We start from the raw sequence: 18,260 nt of genomic DNA on the forward strand, positions 1-18,260 counted from the left end.
GCAATCCTGTGCCATATACCCACTGAGACCAGTTATTGGCTGCAGCCATCATGGAGGTATACGAGCATATCATCGCTGTAGCCATGTTAATAAACAGCGGAGGGGAGGACCGGAGCAGCGGCGCTGGAACACCGGGGATCTGTGAGGTGAGTAATGGCTCTTTTTTTTTTTTTAAACCATCCCTCCTACCCCTGCCATGCCAGTCATAAACTAATGTACGTTAAAGAAAAATGCGCCAAATATATTAAGAGGTGCACACCTCTTAATATATTTAGCGCTTCTTTGGCTGTCCATGTCACAGAAATGCAAATCTTTGAGCAGGTGTAGATTTGCGCCATAACTTACGTTAGTTTCTGGCGTAAGTGATGATAAATCTGTCATACAGTTAAAGCCCTGCCCCCTTTGGTTACACCCTACACCCTTTTTTTTTTGCACCACTTTCAGAAAATGACGAGAAAAGTAAAAAGTCAAAAAAATTTGCGCAACTGTGGCATGGGACAAATTTTGCGACATTTTTACGCCATTAAATTGTCGTAAACCAGTTGATATATTCCTCCCATTGACGTTAATGGGTTTCACTGTGTTTCCAGCATTTTACTGGAAGACGGTTGCGTCCTATGCAGATGGGAACAGAGCCACAAACTGTATATTTTTTATCAAGGATATAATACTGCAAAGCTACATAAAAAGTAACCATTTTATTGTATTTCTAAATGTTTACACCTCAGTGTCTGTGACCGGCCCTCACTGTATATCTAATGTGTCATGCCCCTCAGAGCAGCACTTTTGTTTTGGTTTCGCCTCCCACTGCATACAGGTTTCTGTAACGCCCCCCATCATATCTCCGGTCTTGGTACAGCCCCCTCCATCAGCACAACTGCGCATGCGCATAGAGCCGAACACTTGCTAACGGTGTCATTATAGCAGGGCTATTCCTTGGCAGAAATGGCGGCGAGTCAGACAGCGGTGGCAGCTACCGCTGCGGGGGGCACCGGTGGGCAGAGTGGAGGAGGGACTGGGCAAGGTGGAGGCTGCGGCGGAGGAGTGGGTGTTGTGAATACGACAGCCGGTGTCTGCCCAGGCTCGTTGTCTATGTTCCCCAGCTTCCCCAATGGACCTCACTGGAGCACAGGGACCCTGCACCAGCACACGGTGAGGAGCCTAGACCGGGCCCTGGAGGAGGCGGTGACGTCCGGCATCCTTAACCTGAGCGGCCGTAGGCTGAGGGAGTTCCCGGGCACCGGCTATGATCTGACGGACACTACACAAGCAGGTGGGGCCATTGTATGATCCGCTCCCTATAGACCCCCCCCCCAGTGCTCAGCATTGTACCATAGCCACCAATCCAGTCATCAGCTGGTGGCCATAGACATGATCACACCAGCGCTACGATGGTCTTCAGTGTTGGGGGTGATTGTGATTGGCCGGTCATATACATTGATAATTCACACGATCTGTACATGGCACTGTGCGCCTGTTCTGTGGCACTAGAATGACACAGGCCACCAGAAATGGTGCTCGTTTGTACTGTGGTATGGGTAGAATAGGAGGGTGCCACATATATTACACCTGTTGTATTCATAGGGTTGTAAAACAAAGCAATTGTTTGCGTTCAATGGAAATCCTGGTCGGTCGGATTGTTGGACGTAAACAGGAAAAAACCTTCCAGCGTGTGAAGTATAATGTCTGTGAAATGTATAATCATTTTTATGTCAGATACTCTGATGCATGCGTGTTACCCCAAACGATGTGACAACGTGATGACCTGGTGTAAAGGACTGCGTTACTGGTCACCTAAGAAGCCTGTCAGTCCTAGCGGGTGGTGGTAGCCTGATGTCGGCCATGTAGCAGGCGGTGGGAGCCTGATGTCGGCCATGTAGCAGGCGGTGGGAGCCTGATGTCGGCCATGTAGCAGGCGGTGGTAGCCTGATGTCGGCCATGTAGCAGGCGGTGGGAGCCTGATGTCGGCCATGTAGCAGGCGGTGGGAGCCTGATGTCGGCCATGTAGCAGGCGGTGGGAGCCTGATGTCGGCCATGTAGCAGGCGGTGGGAGCCTGATGTCGGCCATGTAGCAGGCGGTGGGAGCCTGATGTCGGCCATGTAGCAGGCGGTGGGAGCCTGATGTCGGCCATGTAGCAGGCGGTGGGAGCCTGATGTCGGCCATGTAGCAGGCGGTGGGAGCCTGATGTCGGCCATGTAGCAGGCGGTGGGAGCCTGATGTCGGCCATGTAGCAGGCGGTGGGAGCCTGATGTCGGCCATGTAGCAGGCGGTGGGAGCCTGATGTCGGCCATGTAGCAGGCGGTGGGAGCCTGATGTCGGCCATGTAGCAGGCGGTGGGAGCCTGATGTCGGCCATGTAGCAGGCGGTGGGAGCCTGATGTCGGCCATGTAGCAGGCGGTGGGAGCCTGATGTAGACCATGTAGCAGGCGGTGGGAGCCTGATGTCGGCCATGTAGCAGGCGGTGGGAGCCTGATGTCGGCCATGTAGCAGGCGGTGGGAGCCTGGTGTCGGCCATGTAGCAGGGGGTGGGAGCCTGGTGTCGGCCATGTCGCAGGCGGTGGGAGCCTGGTGTCGGCCATGTCGCAGGCGGTGGGAGCCTGGTGTCGGCCATGTCGCAGGCGGTGGGAGCCTGGTGTCGGCCATGTCGCAGGCGGTGGGAGCCTGGTGTCGGCCATGTCGCAGGCGGTGGGAGCCTGGTGTCGGCCATGTCGCAGGCGGTGGGAGCCTGGTGTCGGCCATGTCGCAGGCGGTGGGAGCCTGGTGTCGGCCATGTCGCAGGCGGTGGGAGCCTGGTGTCGGCCATGTCGCAGGCGGTGGGAGCCTGGTGTCGGCCATGTCGCAGGCGGTGGGAGCCTGGTGTCGGCCATGTCGCAGGCGGTGGGAGCCTGGTGTCGGCCATGTCGCAGGCGGTGGGAGCCTGGTGTCGGCCATGTCGCAGGCGGTGGGAGCCTGGTGTCGGCCATGTCGCAGGCGGTGGGAGCCTGGTGTCGGCCATGTCGCAGGCGGTGGGAGCCTGGTGTCGGCCATGTCGCAGGCGGTGGGAGCCTGGTGTCGGCCATGTCGCAGGCGGTGGGAGCCTGGTGTCGGCCATGTCGCAGGCGGTGGGAGCCTGGTGTCGGCCATGTCGCAGGCGGTGGGAGCCTGGTGTCGGCCATGTCGCAGGCGGTGGGAGCCTGGTGTCGGCCATGTCGCAGGCGGTGGGAGCCTGGTGTCGGCCATGTCGCAGGCGGTGGGAGCCTGGTGTCGGCCATGTCGCAGGCGGTGGGAGCCTGGTGTCGGCCATGTCGCAGGCGGTGGGAGCCTGGTGTCGGCCATGTCGCAGGCGGTGGGAGCCTGGTGTCGGCCATGTCGCAGGCGGTGGGAGCCTGGTGTCGGCCATGTCGCAGGCGGTGGGAGCCTGGTGTCGGCCATGTCGCAGGCGGTGGGAGCCTGGTGTCGGCCATGTCGCAGGCGGTGGGAGCCTGGTGTCGGCCATGTCGCAGGCGGTGGGAGCCTGGTGTCGGCCATGTCGCAGGCGGTGGGAGCCTGGTGTCGGCCATGTCGCAGGCGGTGGGAGCCTGGTGTCGGCCATGTCGCAGGCGGTGGGAGCCTGGTGTCGGCCATGTCGCAGGCGGTGGGAGCCTGGTGTCGGCCATGTCGCAGGCGGTGGGAGCCTGGTGTCGGCCATGTCGCAGGCGGTGGGAGCCTGGTGTCGGCCATGTCGCAGGCGGTGGGAGCCTGGTGTCGGCCATGTCGCAGGCGGTGGGAGCCTGGTGTCGGCCATGTCGCAGGCGGTGGGAGCCTGGTGTCGGCCATGTCGCAGGCGGTGGGAGCCTGGTGTCGGCCATGTCGCAGGCGGTGGGAGCCTGGTGTCGGCCATGTCGCAGGCGGTGGGAGCCTGGTGTCGGCCATGTCGCAGGCGGTGGGAGCCTGGTGTCGGCCATGTCGCAGGCGGTGGGAGCCTGGTGTCGGCCATGTCGCAGGCGGTGGGAGCCTGGTGTCGGCCATGTCGCAGGCGGTGGGAGCCTGGTGTCGGCCATGTCGCAGGCGGTGGGAGCCTGGTGTCGGCCATGTCGCAGGCGGTGGGAGCCTGGTGTCGGCCATGTCGCAGGCGGTGGGAGCCTGGTGTCGGCCATGTCGCAGGCGGTGGGAGCCTGGTGTCGGCCATGTCGCAGGCGGTGGGAGCCTGGTGTCGGCCATGTCGCAGGCGGTGGGAGCCTGGTGTCGGCCATGTCGCAGGCGGTGGGAGCCTGGTGTCGGCCATGTCGCAGGCGGTGGGAGCCTGGTGTCGGCCATGTCGCAGGCGGTGGGAGCCTGGTGTCGGCCATGTCGCAGGCGGTGGGAGCCTGGTGTCGGCCATGTCGCAGGCGGTGGGAGCCTGGTGTCGGCCATGTCGCAGGCGGTGGGAGCCTGGTGTCGGCCATGTCGCAGGCGGTGGGAGCCTGGTGTCGGCCATGTCGCAGGCGGTGGGAGCCTGGTGTCGGCCATGTCGCAGGCGGTGGGAGCCTGGTGTCGGCCATGTCGCAGGCGGTGGGAGCCTGGTGTCGGCCATGTCGCAGGCGGTGGGAGCCTGGTGTCGGCCATGTCGCAGGCGGTGGGAGCCTGGTGTCGGCCATGTCGCAGGCGGTGGGAGCCTGGTGTCGGCCATGTCGCAGGCGGTGGGAGCCTGGTGTCGGCCATGTCGCAGGCGGTGGGAGCCTGGTGTCGGCCATGTCGCAGGCGGTGGGAGCCTGGTGTCGGCCATGTCGCAGGCGGTGGGAGCCTGGTGTCGGCCATGTCGCAGGCGGTGGGAGCCTGGTGTCGGCCATGTCGCAGGCGGTGGGAGCCTGGTGTCGGCCATGTCGCAGGCGGTGGGAGCCTTGTGTCGTGACGTAGGCCATGTCGCAGGCGGTGGTAGCCTTATGTCGTGACGTAGGCCATGTAGCAAGAGGTGGTAGCCTTATGTCATTAGGAAGCCTTTGCCTCATGCGGTGGTCTATGAGGAGGAGACGCCTCCATCTCCAGGCTATATTACTTATCATTCATTTGGAACCATAGAACATCGTGTTATAAACCTACTGGTCCGGAACTAAAGATTCTAAAAGTTATTGCAAAAAGTTGCACGAGCTATGTTCTTATATGAAAGCCACTATAAGGCTGGGTTCACACGACCATGTTACGTCCGTAATGTACGGAACGTATTTCGGCCGGAAGACCCGGACCGAACACAATGCAGGGGGCCGGGCTCCTAGCATCATAGTTATGTACGATGCTAGGAGTCCCTGCCTCGCTGCAGGACAACTGTCCCGTACTGTAATCATGATTACGGACGTAACATTGTCGTGTGAACCCAGCCTCACTGTGATCTCCAACCTCTGCCTCTCGGCTGTTGCAAAACGACATCTGTACATCAGGACATGTTGTGAGTTGTAGTTTTGTAACAGTAAGGACTCGCAGGTTGCCGACCACTGCATTATAACGTGGACCATGAGCTCTACTAGACTGATGATTGTACGGCCTCCTAAGTAACGGCAGTAAATGAATGGAGTAACCGGCTGTTCTCTGTACTAGATATTGCAGTTGAATCCTTGCTGCCAGGTTCCCCTGGAGATTAGTTGATGGCTGAGGTGCCCGCCCAGCTGCAGGGCACCAGTTATTTCTTTTCAGGGCGCTTTAGTAAGAAGGGATTGTCCAAAGTGAGCCACCTTTTTGTTTTTCTTGTAGTTAGGATTGTTATTTTAGGGAAACCTTTTCATTCTATACTTTGATAAGGTCTGTATATAAGCCGGTTCTCTACAAAGCAAGCCTCGTGTCTATGTTCCCGGGGTTTCTTTATTTGTTTATGCCTCATATACTACTTATATTACGGATGGTCACTCCTCATTTACCTTCTACATTAGGCAAAGTTCAGATCTCGTTTTTTTGCACACGTTTGTGGTATACGATGACGTATACGTTTTTAAAGTTACAAAAAGGTATGCATTTTTATCATAGACTTAAAGTTTTTTTGTAGCATACGTTTTTATACTTTTGTGTCCGTTCTTCTAAACACGTTTTTTTGTTGTTGAGCTAAATCATACTTTGTAAAGTCAAGATTTCCCATATATGGGACAAAACGTATACGTTTTATGTATGCAAACAGGGTTTAAGATTGCATGCATCGCCATTGACTTCAATACAAATAAAACGTATACCTGTGGTATACGTTTTGGGAAAGCGTAGTAGACTATGCTCTTCAGGACATAGAAAAAAAGATAGACCATAAGCACCCAAAACGTATGCGCAAACGACAGCATTAGGGTGTCTGTCCTGACAATAGAAATCGATGTACACGTTTTGACAGGTTTTTTTCCCCATGTCAAAATTTCCAGATCATACGTACAGCAAAAACTAGATGTGAACTGAGCCTTATAAGTAGATATTCTGCCTGGATGGCTGATCCACTACTTACTGTCTATGTAGTTATTGGTGTATCGTCTCCATTTACTACTTTCCAGGCTAGCCCTTTCTTTACTACATACACTACAGTTATGACACAGGATATCCCTTCTGCTATTTTTCCCTGGGAAATACTTGCACTTATTACAAGAACAGGTCTTTTGTCAGGAAGCCCCCCTCCCTTAATGCTTTCTCTTTGTGTGACATAGAGATAGGAATTGTATATATCTTGATGATTTTAACAATTTACAACGTATGTATATTTGTGTATAGATGTATGTGTGTGTATGTACATATACATGTGTTTGTATGTATGTGTGTGTGTGTGTGTGTATATATATATATATATAATTTCGGTAACCACAACTTTAATATAATAGTAACCTTTACCTGTATTGCACCGCTATATTCTCTACTTACAGCTGCCCGGACATGCTCCCCTGCCTATTACTGTCAGTGGTTACTATACTCCTGTTTCCCCTGTAGTCACTAATGCCATTGAAGTCCGTATTGGACTCTGTTCATATTAGCTTTTCTTTCCGTCAGTGTTTTTTGTTATTTTTTTATTTTAATAGCAAGAATAGTGCAGGCTTCATAGCTATTCTTGCTGTCAGAAACACCGGAAATCTGATGGACCCAAATAGTCAATGGGATCTGTCCATTTTGGTTGGGACTGTAATATTGGGCATGGTAATGAACTGAAGCCATGACGGTTTTGTGAACAGAACCTGTTCACCTTGCAAGGCCTTTCTCCGATAAACTGTTAGAACAGTATTGTAGAACTTAGGAGTTGCACATATCCCAAATACCACGCCAAAGTCTGCAATTGTTGTATTCTGTACCCTCCTTGTATCTCTGATTTTTCCTTTGGAGGCACATGGAGAAAAATGTTGTGGCATTCTCCATTTCATGACATATTGGAGGTTTTCTACCTTGTATCAAAATCCAAATCTAAGCTTTAAACGTTCACCAAATATTGCTTTCTATCACCTCCACAATGCCTCTCCCTCATAGCATCTCTAGCCTCTGCCATACCTGCCCATCTCCTGTAGTGCCCCCAGCCACTACATAAGTAGCAGCTCCGGTCTATAAAACTGTTCATCCAGAGCTTCTTGTTTGGTAAAATAAAGTATTGTGATGATGATGATGATGATTTTATTATAATATATATATATATATATATATATATATATATATATATATATATATATATATATAATTTTTTTTTATTACTGTAGATATGTCTGAAGTTTAGAGACACCCCTGACGCTCTGCGTTCAGCATTTACTTTATTACGGTTCTCGTTGCAGAAGGGCTGAATGCATTTCTGGCAGGCATCTCTTCCTCTAGCATCTGGCTCAGCTTTCCACAAGAACCAATGCTTCGTGCTTGGGTGCCTCTGTTGCTGTGTAGGCAGGTGCTGTGCTGTTGAATAGTCATCTGCCCCTTTAATTCATTTCCAACAATCTGTGTCGTCTCTGTATTGGAAACAGGGAGTCCCCAGTTTCCGTGCTGTTCAGCCTTGCAAATCATATGCGAGGAAATGAGAGTCTTGTTCTGTGCTCTGCTTCTTGAGTAATGAGTATCTGATAAAGGGTATATGATGGATATTTCTCGTAGTATTCTTCTAAGAAGTACACAAAGGCCAGTCTCGTTATAAATGTGTCATTACCTTCTCCAATTAATGTTTAGGAATTGATCTCCCTCCCCTTTCCCTGCAGCCATGTGTGCTCAGGTATTTATCTAGTTCTGTGATGATGACCTATCTAGGATACTGTGGGGTGTTCAGACAGGGAGGCCGCCCATGTGAGTGTTACCCATCCATTTATTGCAGCCGCTTTCATGTTTCCAGGCCTACATGAGGCGCTTTTGTTGCTGGAGGCAGGGGTATATTTATGGTCTTTGTGATCTCTCACTATGGAATTTCAATGAGCTGGATTTTATAGGACGGGAACTGGTAATTGCTGGTGGTGATTTTTTTTAATTTTTTTTTTAATCTTTAAATTAAGAATGTAGACAATTATAATTCTAGCTAGTATTATAATGAAAGGTTATGTATGTGTGTGTATATATATATATATATATATATATATGTGTGTATGTATATAGCATAGATCAGCCATCCTCTTATTTGTATGGCCAGTAAAATGTCCCTATGTCATATACACATCTGCACTGCAGCCACTTAACCCTAACAAGGCCACCATGTGTAAAAGTCCTGGGCTTGATGGCAAATTGAAGATAATAGCACAGTGCAATGACCGACACAAGACTGTCATCGTGACAACTTGATCCTGCTAATGTGATATGAAACTGAAGGTCAGTGTACTTCACGTTTTTTTTGCTTACGTTTAGGCCCCTTTCACACGACCGTGAAAAATCTCCATAATTGCGGACCACAATACCATCCGCTATTACGGACCCGCCCGGTTCTATTGGCCGTTTTTTTGAGGATGAAATAGTGTTTTAGACTATACTATTCCATTCTGCCGGATCCCACAAAAAAACGTATACTGCGCTGTATACTTTTTTTTTTTTTTTTAACATGGCATTTTTTGGGTAAAGTGTGCCACCATATGGCATATGTCACAGGTATGTTTAGCGTATACGTTGGCTTTTTCAATAGCTTTTCATGACTTATAAATTAAACCTATACCATTTAACTCTATGGGTACAGATATCACTTAAAGAGGCTCTGTCACCACATAAGTGGCCTATCTTGTACATAATGAGATCGGCGCTGTAAACTAGATTACAGCAGTGTTTTTTATTAAATTATTATTATTATTAAATGTTATCATTTTTAACAGTTATGACCTATATTCGCTTTATGCTAATGACTTTCTTAATGGACAACTGGGCGTGTTTTACTTTTTGACCAAGTGGGCGTTGTGGAGAGATCGGCGTCATACACTTCTCCCCATTCATTTACACAGCACATAGTATTCTTACTAGATCACTATGTGCAGCCACATACACACACATTAACGTTACTCAAGTGTCCTGACAGTGAATAGACATCACTACCAGCCAGGCCGTGATGTCTATTCAGAATCCTGACCCTTCAGTAACGTTTGTGTGAGATTTACAGCAAGGCAAGCGTAATCTTGTTTTAAATATAAGTTTACAGCGTAATTTCGCGAGATTATGCTTGCCTAGCTGTAGTCAGGATTCTGACTAGACATCACGTCCTGGCTGGTAGTGATGTCTATTCACTCTCAGGACATTTGAGGAACGTTAATGTGTGTGTATGTGGCTGCACATAGTGATCTAGTAAGATTACTATGTGCTGTGTAAATGAATGGGGAGAAGTGTATGACGCTGATTGGTCACTGATTGGTCAGCGTCATACACTTCTCTCCACAACGCCCACTTGGTCAAAAAGTAAAACACGCCCAGTTGTCCATTAAGAAAGTCATTAGCATAAAGTTAATATAGGTCCTAACTCCATCAAAAATGATGATTTTTCTAAATAAAAAACACTGCTGTGATCTACATTACAGCGCCGATCCCATTATGTACAAGATAGGCCACTTATAATGGGGTGACAGAGCCTCTTTAAGGCATCAGTCACGGCCTATGTTTTAATGTATGCGTTTGAGAGCTTTACCCGTTGTATATGTTAAATGTAGGGCCAAAACTTGATGTGTAAATGCCCATAAAGAGGCAGACGTGGTGTCCTATTTAAGTGCTGGTTTCCTGACATAAGTAATAAACATGTTTCTAAAAGAAATTGTAAAATAAAAAATAATTACAAAAAGGAAAAAATAAATAAAAATTAACTCTGTGCATAGCTTCCAGCCCATACCTACTATTATTGTAGTCTTATAATAATGTATCCACATCATTCAGAAATAAACCAAAAATATTAATCCTTGTCTGATTGTCTTAGTATAGGCCATTGATGACTGATCGGTTGGCTTGTCATCGATTAGCAGAATGAGGCATGTCCCCTCTTCACTTCAGTGCCTGACACAGCGACGCCCTTGGATGTGTCTGGTACTGCAGCTCAGTTCTTTCAAGATTTGGATCCCCACCGATCGTACATTCATGGCCTATCCTAAGGCTAGCCCATCGATGTAAAATTATGGAAAAACCTTTTTTAACTCTTCCTTGGTGCATAAGCGAGGCAAATATTGTCCCACAAAAATAAGAAATATAATATTCACTTTTTTTTTTTAGTACATTTTTCCAAAACACATCAATGACTCCTGGTCACCTATACCCACTTGTATGTTCTGGACTGTGGTAGAAGTGTCATACATTTTACAGTTATTGGGTTCCGGTGCTCTCATTTTTGGGTTTTTGTTCGCTCAGCCATGTACATGCTATATATCTGTTATCTGAAGGGGCACAGCACTTCTAGTGGATAGTGGGGGGTCTCTGGACCACCACTAATATTTAAACTTCTGACTCTTACGAAAGTACAAAATGCCTAAAAGACAAGCATCCGGTATGTTCTCCAGGAAGAATATTGTTACAGTAGCGTCAGCTCTATAGGGGATGAATGTTTGACTATTACAGAATATGTGAACTGGCCCTAGAACAATGCACAATTCCACAACTGACTATGAGTCCCCTGTAAAATATGACGTGGGCCGCTAACGTATATTAGACACTGGTCACTGTAGGGAATGGAGTGGATAACTAATGTATCAAGATAACAAGTCTGCGGTTCTACATCTAGGCAAGATTTCACATCTAGTGAAGCTGCTCTGCCATGACTGATTCACTTTAATGACGCTGCCTAAATACTGTAGATTACTGCTCTTCCTCTCCTGCTCCTTTTGTGTCTACGAAATGAAGGAGGCAGCTATTTACTGCTACAGCTCAGGATGAGAATTCTGTTAAGCAAAGCACCGTCCAAAAATAACTTCCCGATTTTCAAAGCAGCCGAGAGCTCGCTGTTCTTTCTTGGGTTATGTGTCAGCCCAGGCAGTCTGACCCAAATGGAAATGCATAAGCGATGTACGGTACTTTGTAATCTTTCAGAGCAGATTTCTATGCACACAGTGTTTTATTGCTTGATTGGTCTCTGCTGGATGCAATTTGTCACGTAGATCCCCTTGGTATTTAATTTTTTAAATATTAAAATGTTGTGCTGACCATACCTATTATTCTTATTATTATTCTTATTATTCTACACTGAGTCACATTGATATTACCACCAGCTAATATCCAGAGTAACCACCGTGTGCAGCACGGACAGCAGCTAGACAGGCAGGGAGTGACTCAATAAGGTGCTGGTCGGTTGTCTCGGTATCTGGGGCCGTGATGACTGCAGTGCATCCCACATTTGATGGAGGGTGCGTGGGGGAGAATCCATAGAGTGAACAAGATCACGGAGGTGGTCCCACAAATGCTCAGTTGCGATCAAGTCCGGCCAATTAGGGGGAAGGGAAGTACTTGGAAGTCTTAGTCGTGCTCTTCCAACCACTGGCGGACATTTCTTGCCCTGTGATGTGCCGCAATGTCTTTGCTGGAAGATTCCACCTGCTCCAGGGAAGACAAACCGCATGTATGGGTGGACGGACGTGATCTGCAACAATGGATTCATAACCAAATCGGTTCAGAATGCCTTCCACGTGGATGAGTGGGCCCAGAGAATGCCATGAAAAAATTCCCCAGACCAAAACGCTGCCGCCACCAGCTTGTGTTCTTCCAGCAATGGTTGCAGGGTGTTTGTGCTCTGATATTTCTCGCCTGACACGCCAACGTCCATCCGTTTTGATGAAGCAGAAAGCGTGACTCCTTGGAGATGGCAACCCTTTGCCAATCATCGGTGATCCAACTGCCGTGTAAATTGAAGCCTTTTTTTCCTATGCACCTCTTGTTCGCATCGGTTAGCATTTTGTTAGGAGCAGTGACCATCCATCTGTTTCGGGGCCCCATACGCAGTAGGGTTTGCTGAACTGTTTTAGATGCACGTCTGGTAGCCCCCTGGTTGATTTTCACGTTGTTCTGCTCCACTGTAGCGAGTCGGTCGGTCCTCGCGCACCTTCGCAGCTGTTGTTCACCGCTTACATCAATAGCACGTGGTGCTGCAGTTTGCACGTCGGTTATTCCCAATGGTGCCATTTGTCCGCTCACCATACCCTGTCACCACAGCAGCACACGAACAGATCACAACCTGAGCTGTTTGAGAAATACTGCCACCCTTGGCACGAAAGCCAATAATCATCCCTTTTTACAACTCTGATAAATCGCCCCTTTTACCCATAGAAACAACGAGTGATGTGTGTTAAGACAGCCTATCCCACACCTTCTATACCCACCAAGCCAGCCCACAAGACACCACTTCATGGGCTACTCGCTGCCAACGTCGAAAGGAGGTGGTCATAATGATGTGACTCGACTGTGTATCAGCAGATTCTACTATTTTTAGCAGGAGGATATTTGGTAGTATTTATGCAGTATGGGGCCTATTGTCACATTTTTTTTTTTCTATTCACTGCTTGTGAGGTTAATACAATAACGAAAAGGATGGCTCCGTAGCCCGGGGAGCTGTGAGGTTGGGTCTCTCTCAGCTTCAATATTTGCATAGTGTAACCGGTTTTTTGGTGTGTAATGTGATCAGTTCTTATTTTTGGATGCTCCAGGTGACTCGTTACCTGTATGTAACTGATGAAGGCATTTTGGGATGTACAAGTTGCAAAAAATTGACAGATGACTGACACACAACCAATATTCACCAGACCTAAGGGTATGTTCACACGAGGGCGTCCGTAACGGCTGAAATTACGGGGATGTTTCAGCCTGAAAACATCCCCGTAAATTCAGCCGTACCGGCATGTGCAGGCGCTTCAACGCCGCGTCCATTACGGGCGTAATTAGCGCTGCTATTCATTGGAGTCAATGAATAACGGCTCCAATTACGGCCAAAGAAGTGACAGGTCACTTCTTTGACGCGGGCGTCTATTTACGCGCGGTCTTTTGACAGCGGCGCGTAAATTACGCCTCGTGTGAACAGACAAACGTCTGCCCATTGCTTTCAATGGGCAGATGTTAGCGCTATTGAGGCGCTATTTTCAGACGTAATTCGGGGCAAAAACGCCCGAATTACGTCCGTAAATAGGCCGTGTAAACATACCCTTAGTTTTACCCATAAAGCTCTAAATCCATATCGAGCAAGTAGCTTAAATCTTGCATTCACAAAGTCTTCTGTATCAAAGTAAAGCATGGCAATTTTTCAGTTCATCTTTTATTTTATGACCTAACTTGATTGTTCTGGTCCACACAGCCACTATTTCTCTAAGCGTATAGCCACACGCGGCAGATTTGGTGTAGAAAATTCTGCGAGTGTCCGATACACCTGAATGCAGCTTGTAGAAATATTTGCTCCTGCTGCAGAAATAACCCCATTTAGTTGTATGAAATTGATCTTCAGTTGCAGAAATTTACTGCAACTGAATCTGCGGGGGGCCTAAGGCCTTGTGTTGTCCCTTCTGGAGGCAGCCGGGACCTCTACAGTGTAATGACCGAGGATAACGGATTTTTGAGCGTCTGGCACGTCATCACTCTGCAGCCCTGCTCTGCGAGTTTACGTGGTCTATCGCTTCGTGGCTCAGCTGCTGCTCCTAGACGCTTCCAGCTCACAATAATAGCACTTACGGTTCATAGATCAGAAATTTCACAAACTGACTTGTCACATTAAGAGCCTGTATGATTTACGCACGTAAAATACACAGCGGTTTTCCTACATTTCTTGTTGGTTGCACATCGGCATCCGTGTGATTTGTGTGTGGTATTCGTTTTTCACGTCTGTGCAAGCACTTGCAATATTTTAAAATTTTATTTCTCTGCTTTTCAGTGTATTTGTTGCATGAAACACGGAGAGCACATGGATGTAGTCCGTGTGCGGTCTGTGGCTTTCACGCGCCCATAGACTTCAATGGGCGACTAGGAGTGTGAATACACACCAATATAGGACATGCAGTGAGTTTCACGCAAAGGGAGACACTCTGCATGAAAAATAACGCATGTGTGAATGGCCCCATTGAATTGCATGGGTCCGTGTGAGGTGAGTGATTTCAACGCACAGCATACGGACTAATATAATACTCGTCTGAATGAGCCCTTAAAGAGGCTGTCACAAGATTATAAGTGCCCTATCTCCTACATAATCTGATCGGCGCTGTAATGTAGATAACAGTGGTTTTTATTTTTAAAAACTATCATTTTTGAGCAAGTTATGAACAATTTTAGATTTATGCTAATTACTTTCTTAATAGACAACTAGGCGTTTTTTTACCTTTTTACCAACTGGCCGTTGTAAAGAGAAGTGTATGACCCTGGCCAATCAGCGTCATGTACTTGTCTCTATTCATTTTTAGCTGTAATTGCAGCACAGCGTGATCTCGCGAGATAACACTGTGCTGTCACATACTCCCACATTAACTTTACCGAAGTGTCTTGAGAGTGAATAGACATCACATCCTGGTTGAAAGCGATGTCTATTCACTCTCAAGATACTTCGGTAAAGTTAATGTGGGAGTATGTGACAGCACAGCGTGATCTCGCGAGATCACGCTCTACTGCGATTACAGCTAAAAATGAATGTAAAGAAGTGTATGATTGGTCAGCGTCATACACTTCTCTTTACAACGCCCAGTTGGTTAAAAAACGCCCAGTTGTCTATTAAGAAACGAATTACAATAAATCTAAAATTGTGCATAACTCGCTCAATCGTTTTTCAAAATAAAAGCCACTGTTCTCTACATTACAGCACCGATCAGATTATGTAGGAGATAGAGCATTTACAATCTGGTGACACAGCTATACGACCCATACTGGTCTATGGAGATTGCATGACTGTGTGCTTGATTTTATGCATCTGTTTGCAATGGGTGTGTCTGAAACATCTGATCTCTGTAATTAGGAGGGGGGGGGGGTGGGGGGTTCCACATACTTTGGCCATGTAGTGTAGGATCTGCTACCATGTATGTAGTATTATCTTATGTTTTATGTAATGCTGTACATAGAGATACTGGAGACATGTTTTTATCTAGGTTAAACACTAGACAAGATGCCCTCACGAGCTAAGATAGTGTGAGTATGAGTCCATGTCTGATTATCATTCTGGTTAACACATCGTGGACTGACTAAAAGTCATAAAATGTGTTCATGGACGTGACTCCGAATACGCCACTAATTTTTATTTTAGAGTTTTATTTTTCCTCCCAGACTGTAATATTTATGTAAGGTTATGTTCACACTGAGTTTTTTTGCAGGCAGAAAAAAGATTTTGACCTGCCTGCACTATTTTTGCTGGGTTTTTTGCAGCGTCTTTCTGCTGCGGCCACTAAGCGCCGCAGGACAAAATGCAGCGAAAACGGCTTTCTCTGCCTCCCATTAATGTCAATGGGAGATGAGACGGAAACGCCTGAAAGAGACCATGTCGCTTTTTCTCTGTCAGAAGTCGTGCCAAAAAACAGCAGAAATCGCCTCCAATTGCTTTCATTTGCAGGCGTTTTTTTCCGTGAGCAGAAAAACCGCTTGAGGGAAAAAAACGCCTCCCATTGAAATCAATGAGAGGCTATTTCGGCAGTGTTTTTTAGCGTTTTCAGTGTCAGAAACCGCGCCAAAAAAAGCTCTGTGAACTAGGCCAAAAGGGGTGAAAAGCATAATACGAGCTGTTTGAATTGCTAGCTCTCGGGGTGAATTTCGGCTGTCAGATCTCCATATACCAGATTGACGTCTTGTGAGAGCAGGATGATGATAAAATTGTTGCTGACCCGTAACTACAGACTGTTCGGGTATGTGCGCACACAAAATAAAAAATGTCTGAAAATACAGAGCTGTTTTAAAGGGAAAACAGCTCCTGATTTTCAGACGTTTTTTCGCTGCGTTTTTGGAGCTGTTTTTCTATAGAGTCTATGAAAAAACTTCTCCTAAAACGGCTGAACAAGCGACATGCACTTCTTTTTCGCGGCCATTTTGAAAAGCGGCTGTGTAAAAAATGGCCCGTCGGAACAGAAAGCAGTTTTTCCCATTGAAATCAATGGGCAGATGTTTGGAGCCGTTCTGCTTCTGATTTTTCAGCCGTTTTTTCGGGAAGTTTACGTCCCGAAAAACGGCTGAAACACTCCGTGTGAATATACCCTTAGATATAAGGGGAGATTCATCAGAACTGGCGCAAAGGAAAAGTGGAGTAGTTGCCAATAGCAACCAATCAGATTCCTCCTTTCATTTTCAAGTTGCCCTTTGGGAAATGAAAGGTGGTAACTGATTGGTTGCTATGGGCAACTACTCAATTTTTCCTTTGATAAACCTCCCCCATAGTCTCAAATGGTTGACCACTATGATTGCATCTTATTGTCTCTAGTTACAATAAAAAATATTTGCTCTCTAGAACAAGTATCTGGTGCAGTTACCTAAAAATAATGTTCTTGTTTCTTTCAAATTCTCCTCTCACTTTTCCAGTGTGACATTTCTCATGTCTGCATAAAAAGAGGAACGAGTCTGCGCAGGAAATGTGATCGCTAAAACATCCACTTTTTCTGTCTGTATGGCACCTAATGAAGTGGAGACTACTCTATTGTTTTCTGCTAGGAAGATTTGTTAGGCTGCGTTCACACGTCGCAGTCCATTTGCGATTTCTATACAAACATTTTCACAATCGTAGAAAAAAATGCCTTTTGACCGTAATGTGTGAACGCAGCCATATAAAGCCACCGGCTGCAGATTTTCCAGTGTCGTGATTAAGGAAACGTTCGGGACAAACTGGGAGTTGTTGCCTTGTACAGATGCTGAGGATACAGGATAGAATAAAACATGTGGGCTATCAGTACAGTCTCCTGTCATCTCAATCAACATCACATTTTATTCCAAACTGCACCTAGGATTAGTAATGGACTGTTTGCTATAAGGGTATGTTCACACGGCGGGGGTCCGTAACGGCTGAAATTACGGGGATGTTTCAGCCTGAAAACATCCCCGTAATTTCAGCCGTACCGGCATGTGCAGGCGCTTGAACGCCGCGTCAATTACGGCCGTAATTAGCGCTGCTATTCATTGGAGTCAATGAATAGCGGCTCCAATTACGGCCAAAGAAGTGACAGGTCACTTCTTTGACGCGGGCGTCTAGTTACGCGCCGTCATTTGACAGCGGCGCGTAAATATACGCCTCGTGTGAACAGACAAACGTCTGCCCATTGCTTTCAATGGGCAGATGTTTGTCAGCGCTATTGAGGCGCTATTTTCAGACGTAATTCGGGGCCAAAACGCCCGAATTACGTCCGTAAATAGGCCGTGTGAACATACCCTAAGGGTAGAAACTGCTTGAAGGGGTAATGAGCAGTTTCCTTAAAATAGTGACAAAGCCTCTTCCTCTTGTGGTTGCCTGAAATGCATTGTTGTTTTTAACCCCTTACAGCCGCAGCCCTTTTTTCAGATTTTCATTTTAGTTTTTTCCTCCCCACCTTCCAAGAGCCATAACTTCTTTATTTTTCTGTCGATATGAGGGCTTGATTTTTGAAGGACGAGTTGTAGTTTTTCGTAGCACCATTTATTGTACTAGGAAACTGGAAAATTATTCGTGGGGTAGAAAATGAAAAAAACAGCAATACTGAAGTGTAAAAAATAATTAATTTTGTGTCACCAAATTCAGAGAGCCATAAACTTGTTTTTCGTCGATTAGGTGGTATGAGGGCTTATGTTTTGCGGGATAAGCTGTAGTTTTTAATAATACCATTTTGGGGTACATGCGACGGTTTGATCACATTTTATTTTTTTTGTGTTAAATAATGATATATTGTAATAGTTCAGACTTTTATGGACGCGGCAATACCAATTATGTTTGTTTTTACTATGCTCTAGGGGGAAAATGGGAGAAGGGTGTGTTTTTTGAACTTTACATTTTTGT

General features: G+C 47.2%; 1 protein-coding gene across 3 annotated transcripts in view; it reads left to right on the top strand.

The window, feature by feature from the left end:
- Positions 1–899: 899 nt before the first annotated feature.
- LRCH2 (leucine rich repeats and calponin homology domain containing 2) overlaps positions 900–18,260 on the top strand; it is an 84,881-nt gene continuing 67,520 nt past the window's right edge. For all 3 annotated transcript variants that reach the window (XM_075835977.1, XM_075835978.1, XM_075835979.1), the window contains exon 1: positions 900–1,273. In XM_075835977.1, the coding sequence (XP_075692092.1) occupies positions 946–1,273 (328 nt within the window). In that variant the 5' untranslated portion in view covers positions 900–945. The remainder of the gene's footprint in view (positions 1,274–18,260) is intronic.

The sequence above is a fragment of the Rhinoderma darwinii genome, chromosome 8, assembly GCF_050947455.1.
Source record: "Rhinoderma darwinii isolate aRhiDar2 chromosome 8, aRhiDar2.hap1, whole genome shotgun sequence".
Taxonomy (NCBI): Eukaryota; Metazoa; Chordata; class Amphibia; order Anura; family Rhinodermatidae; genus Rhinoderma; species Rhinoderma darwinii.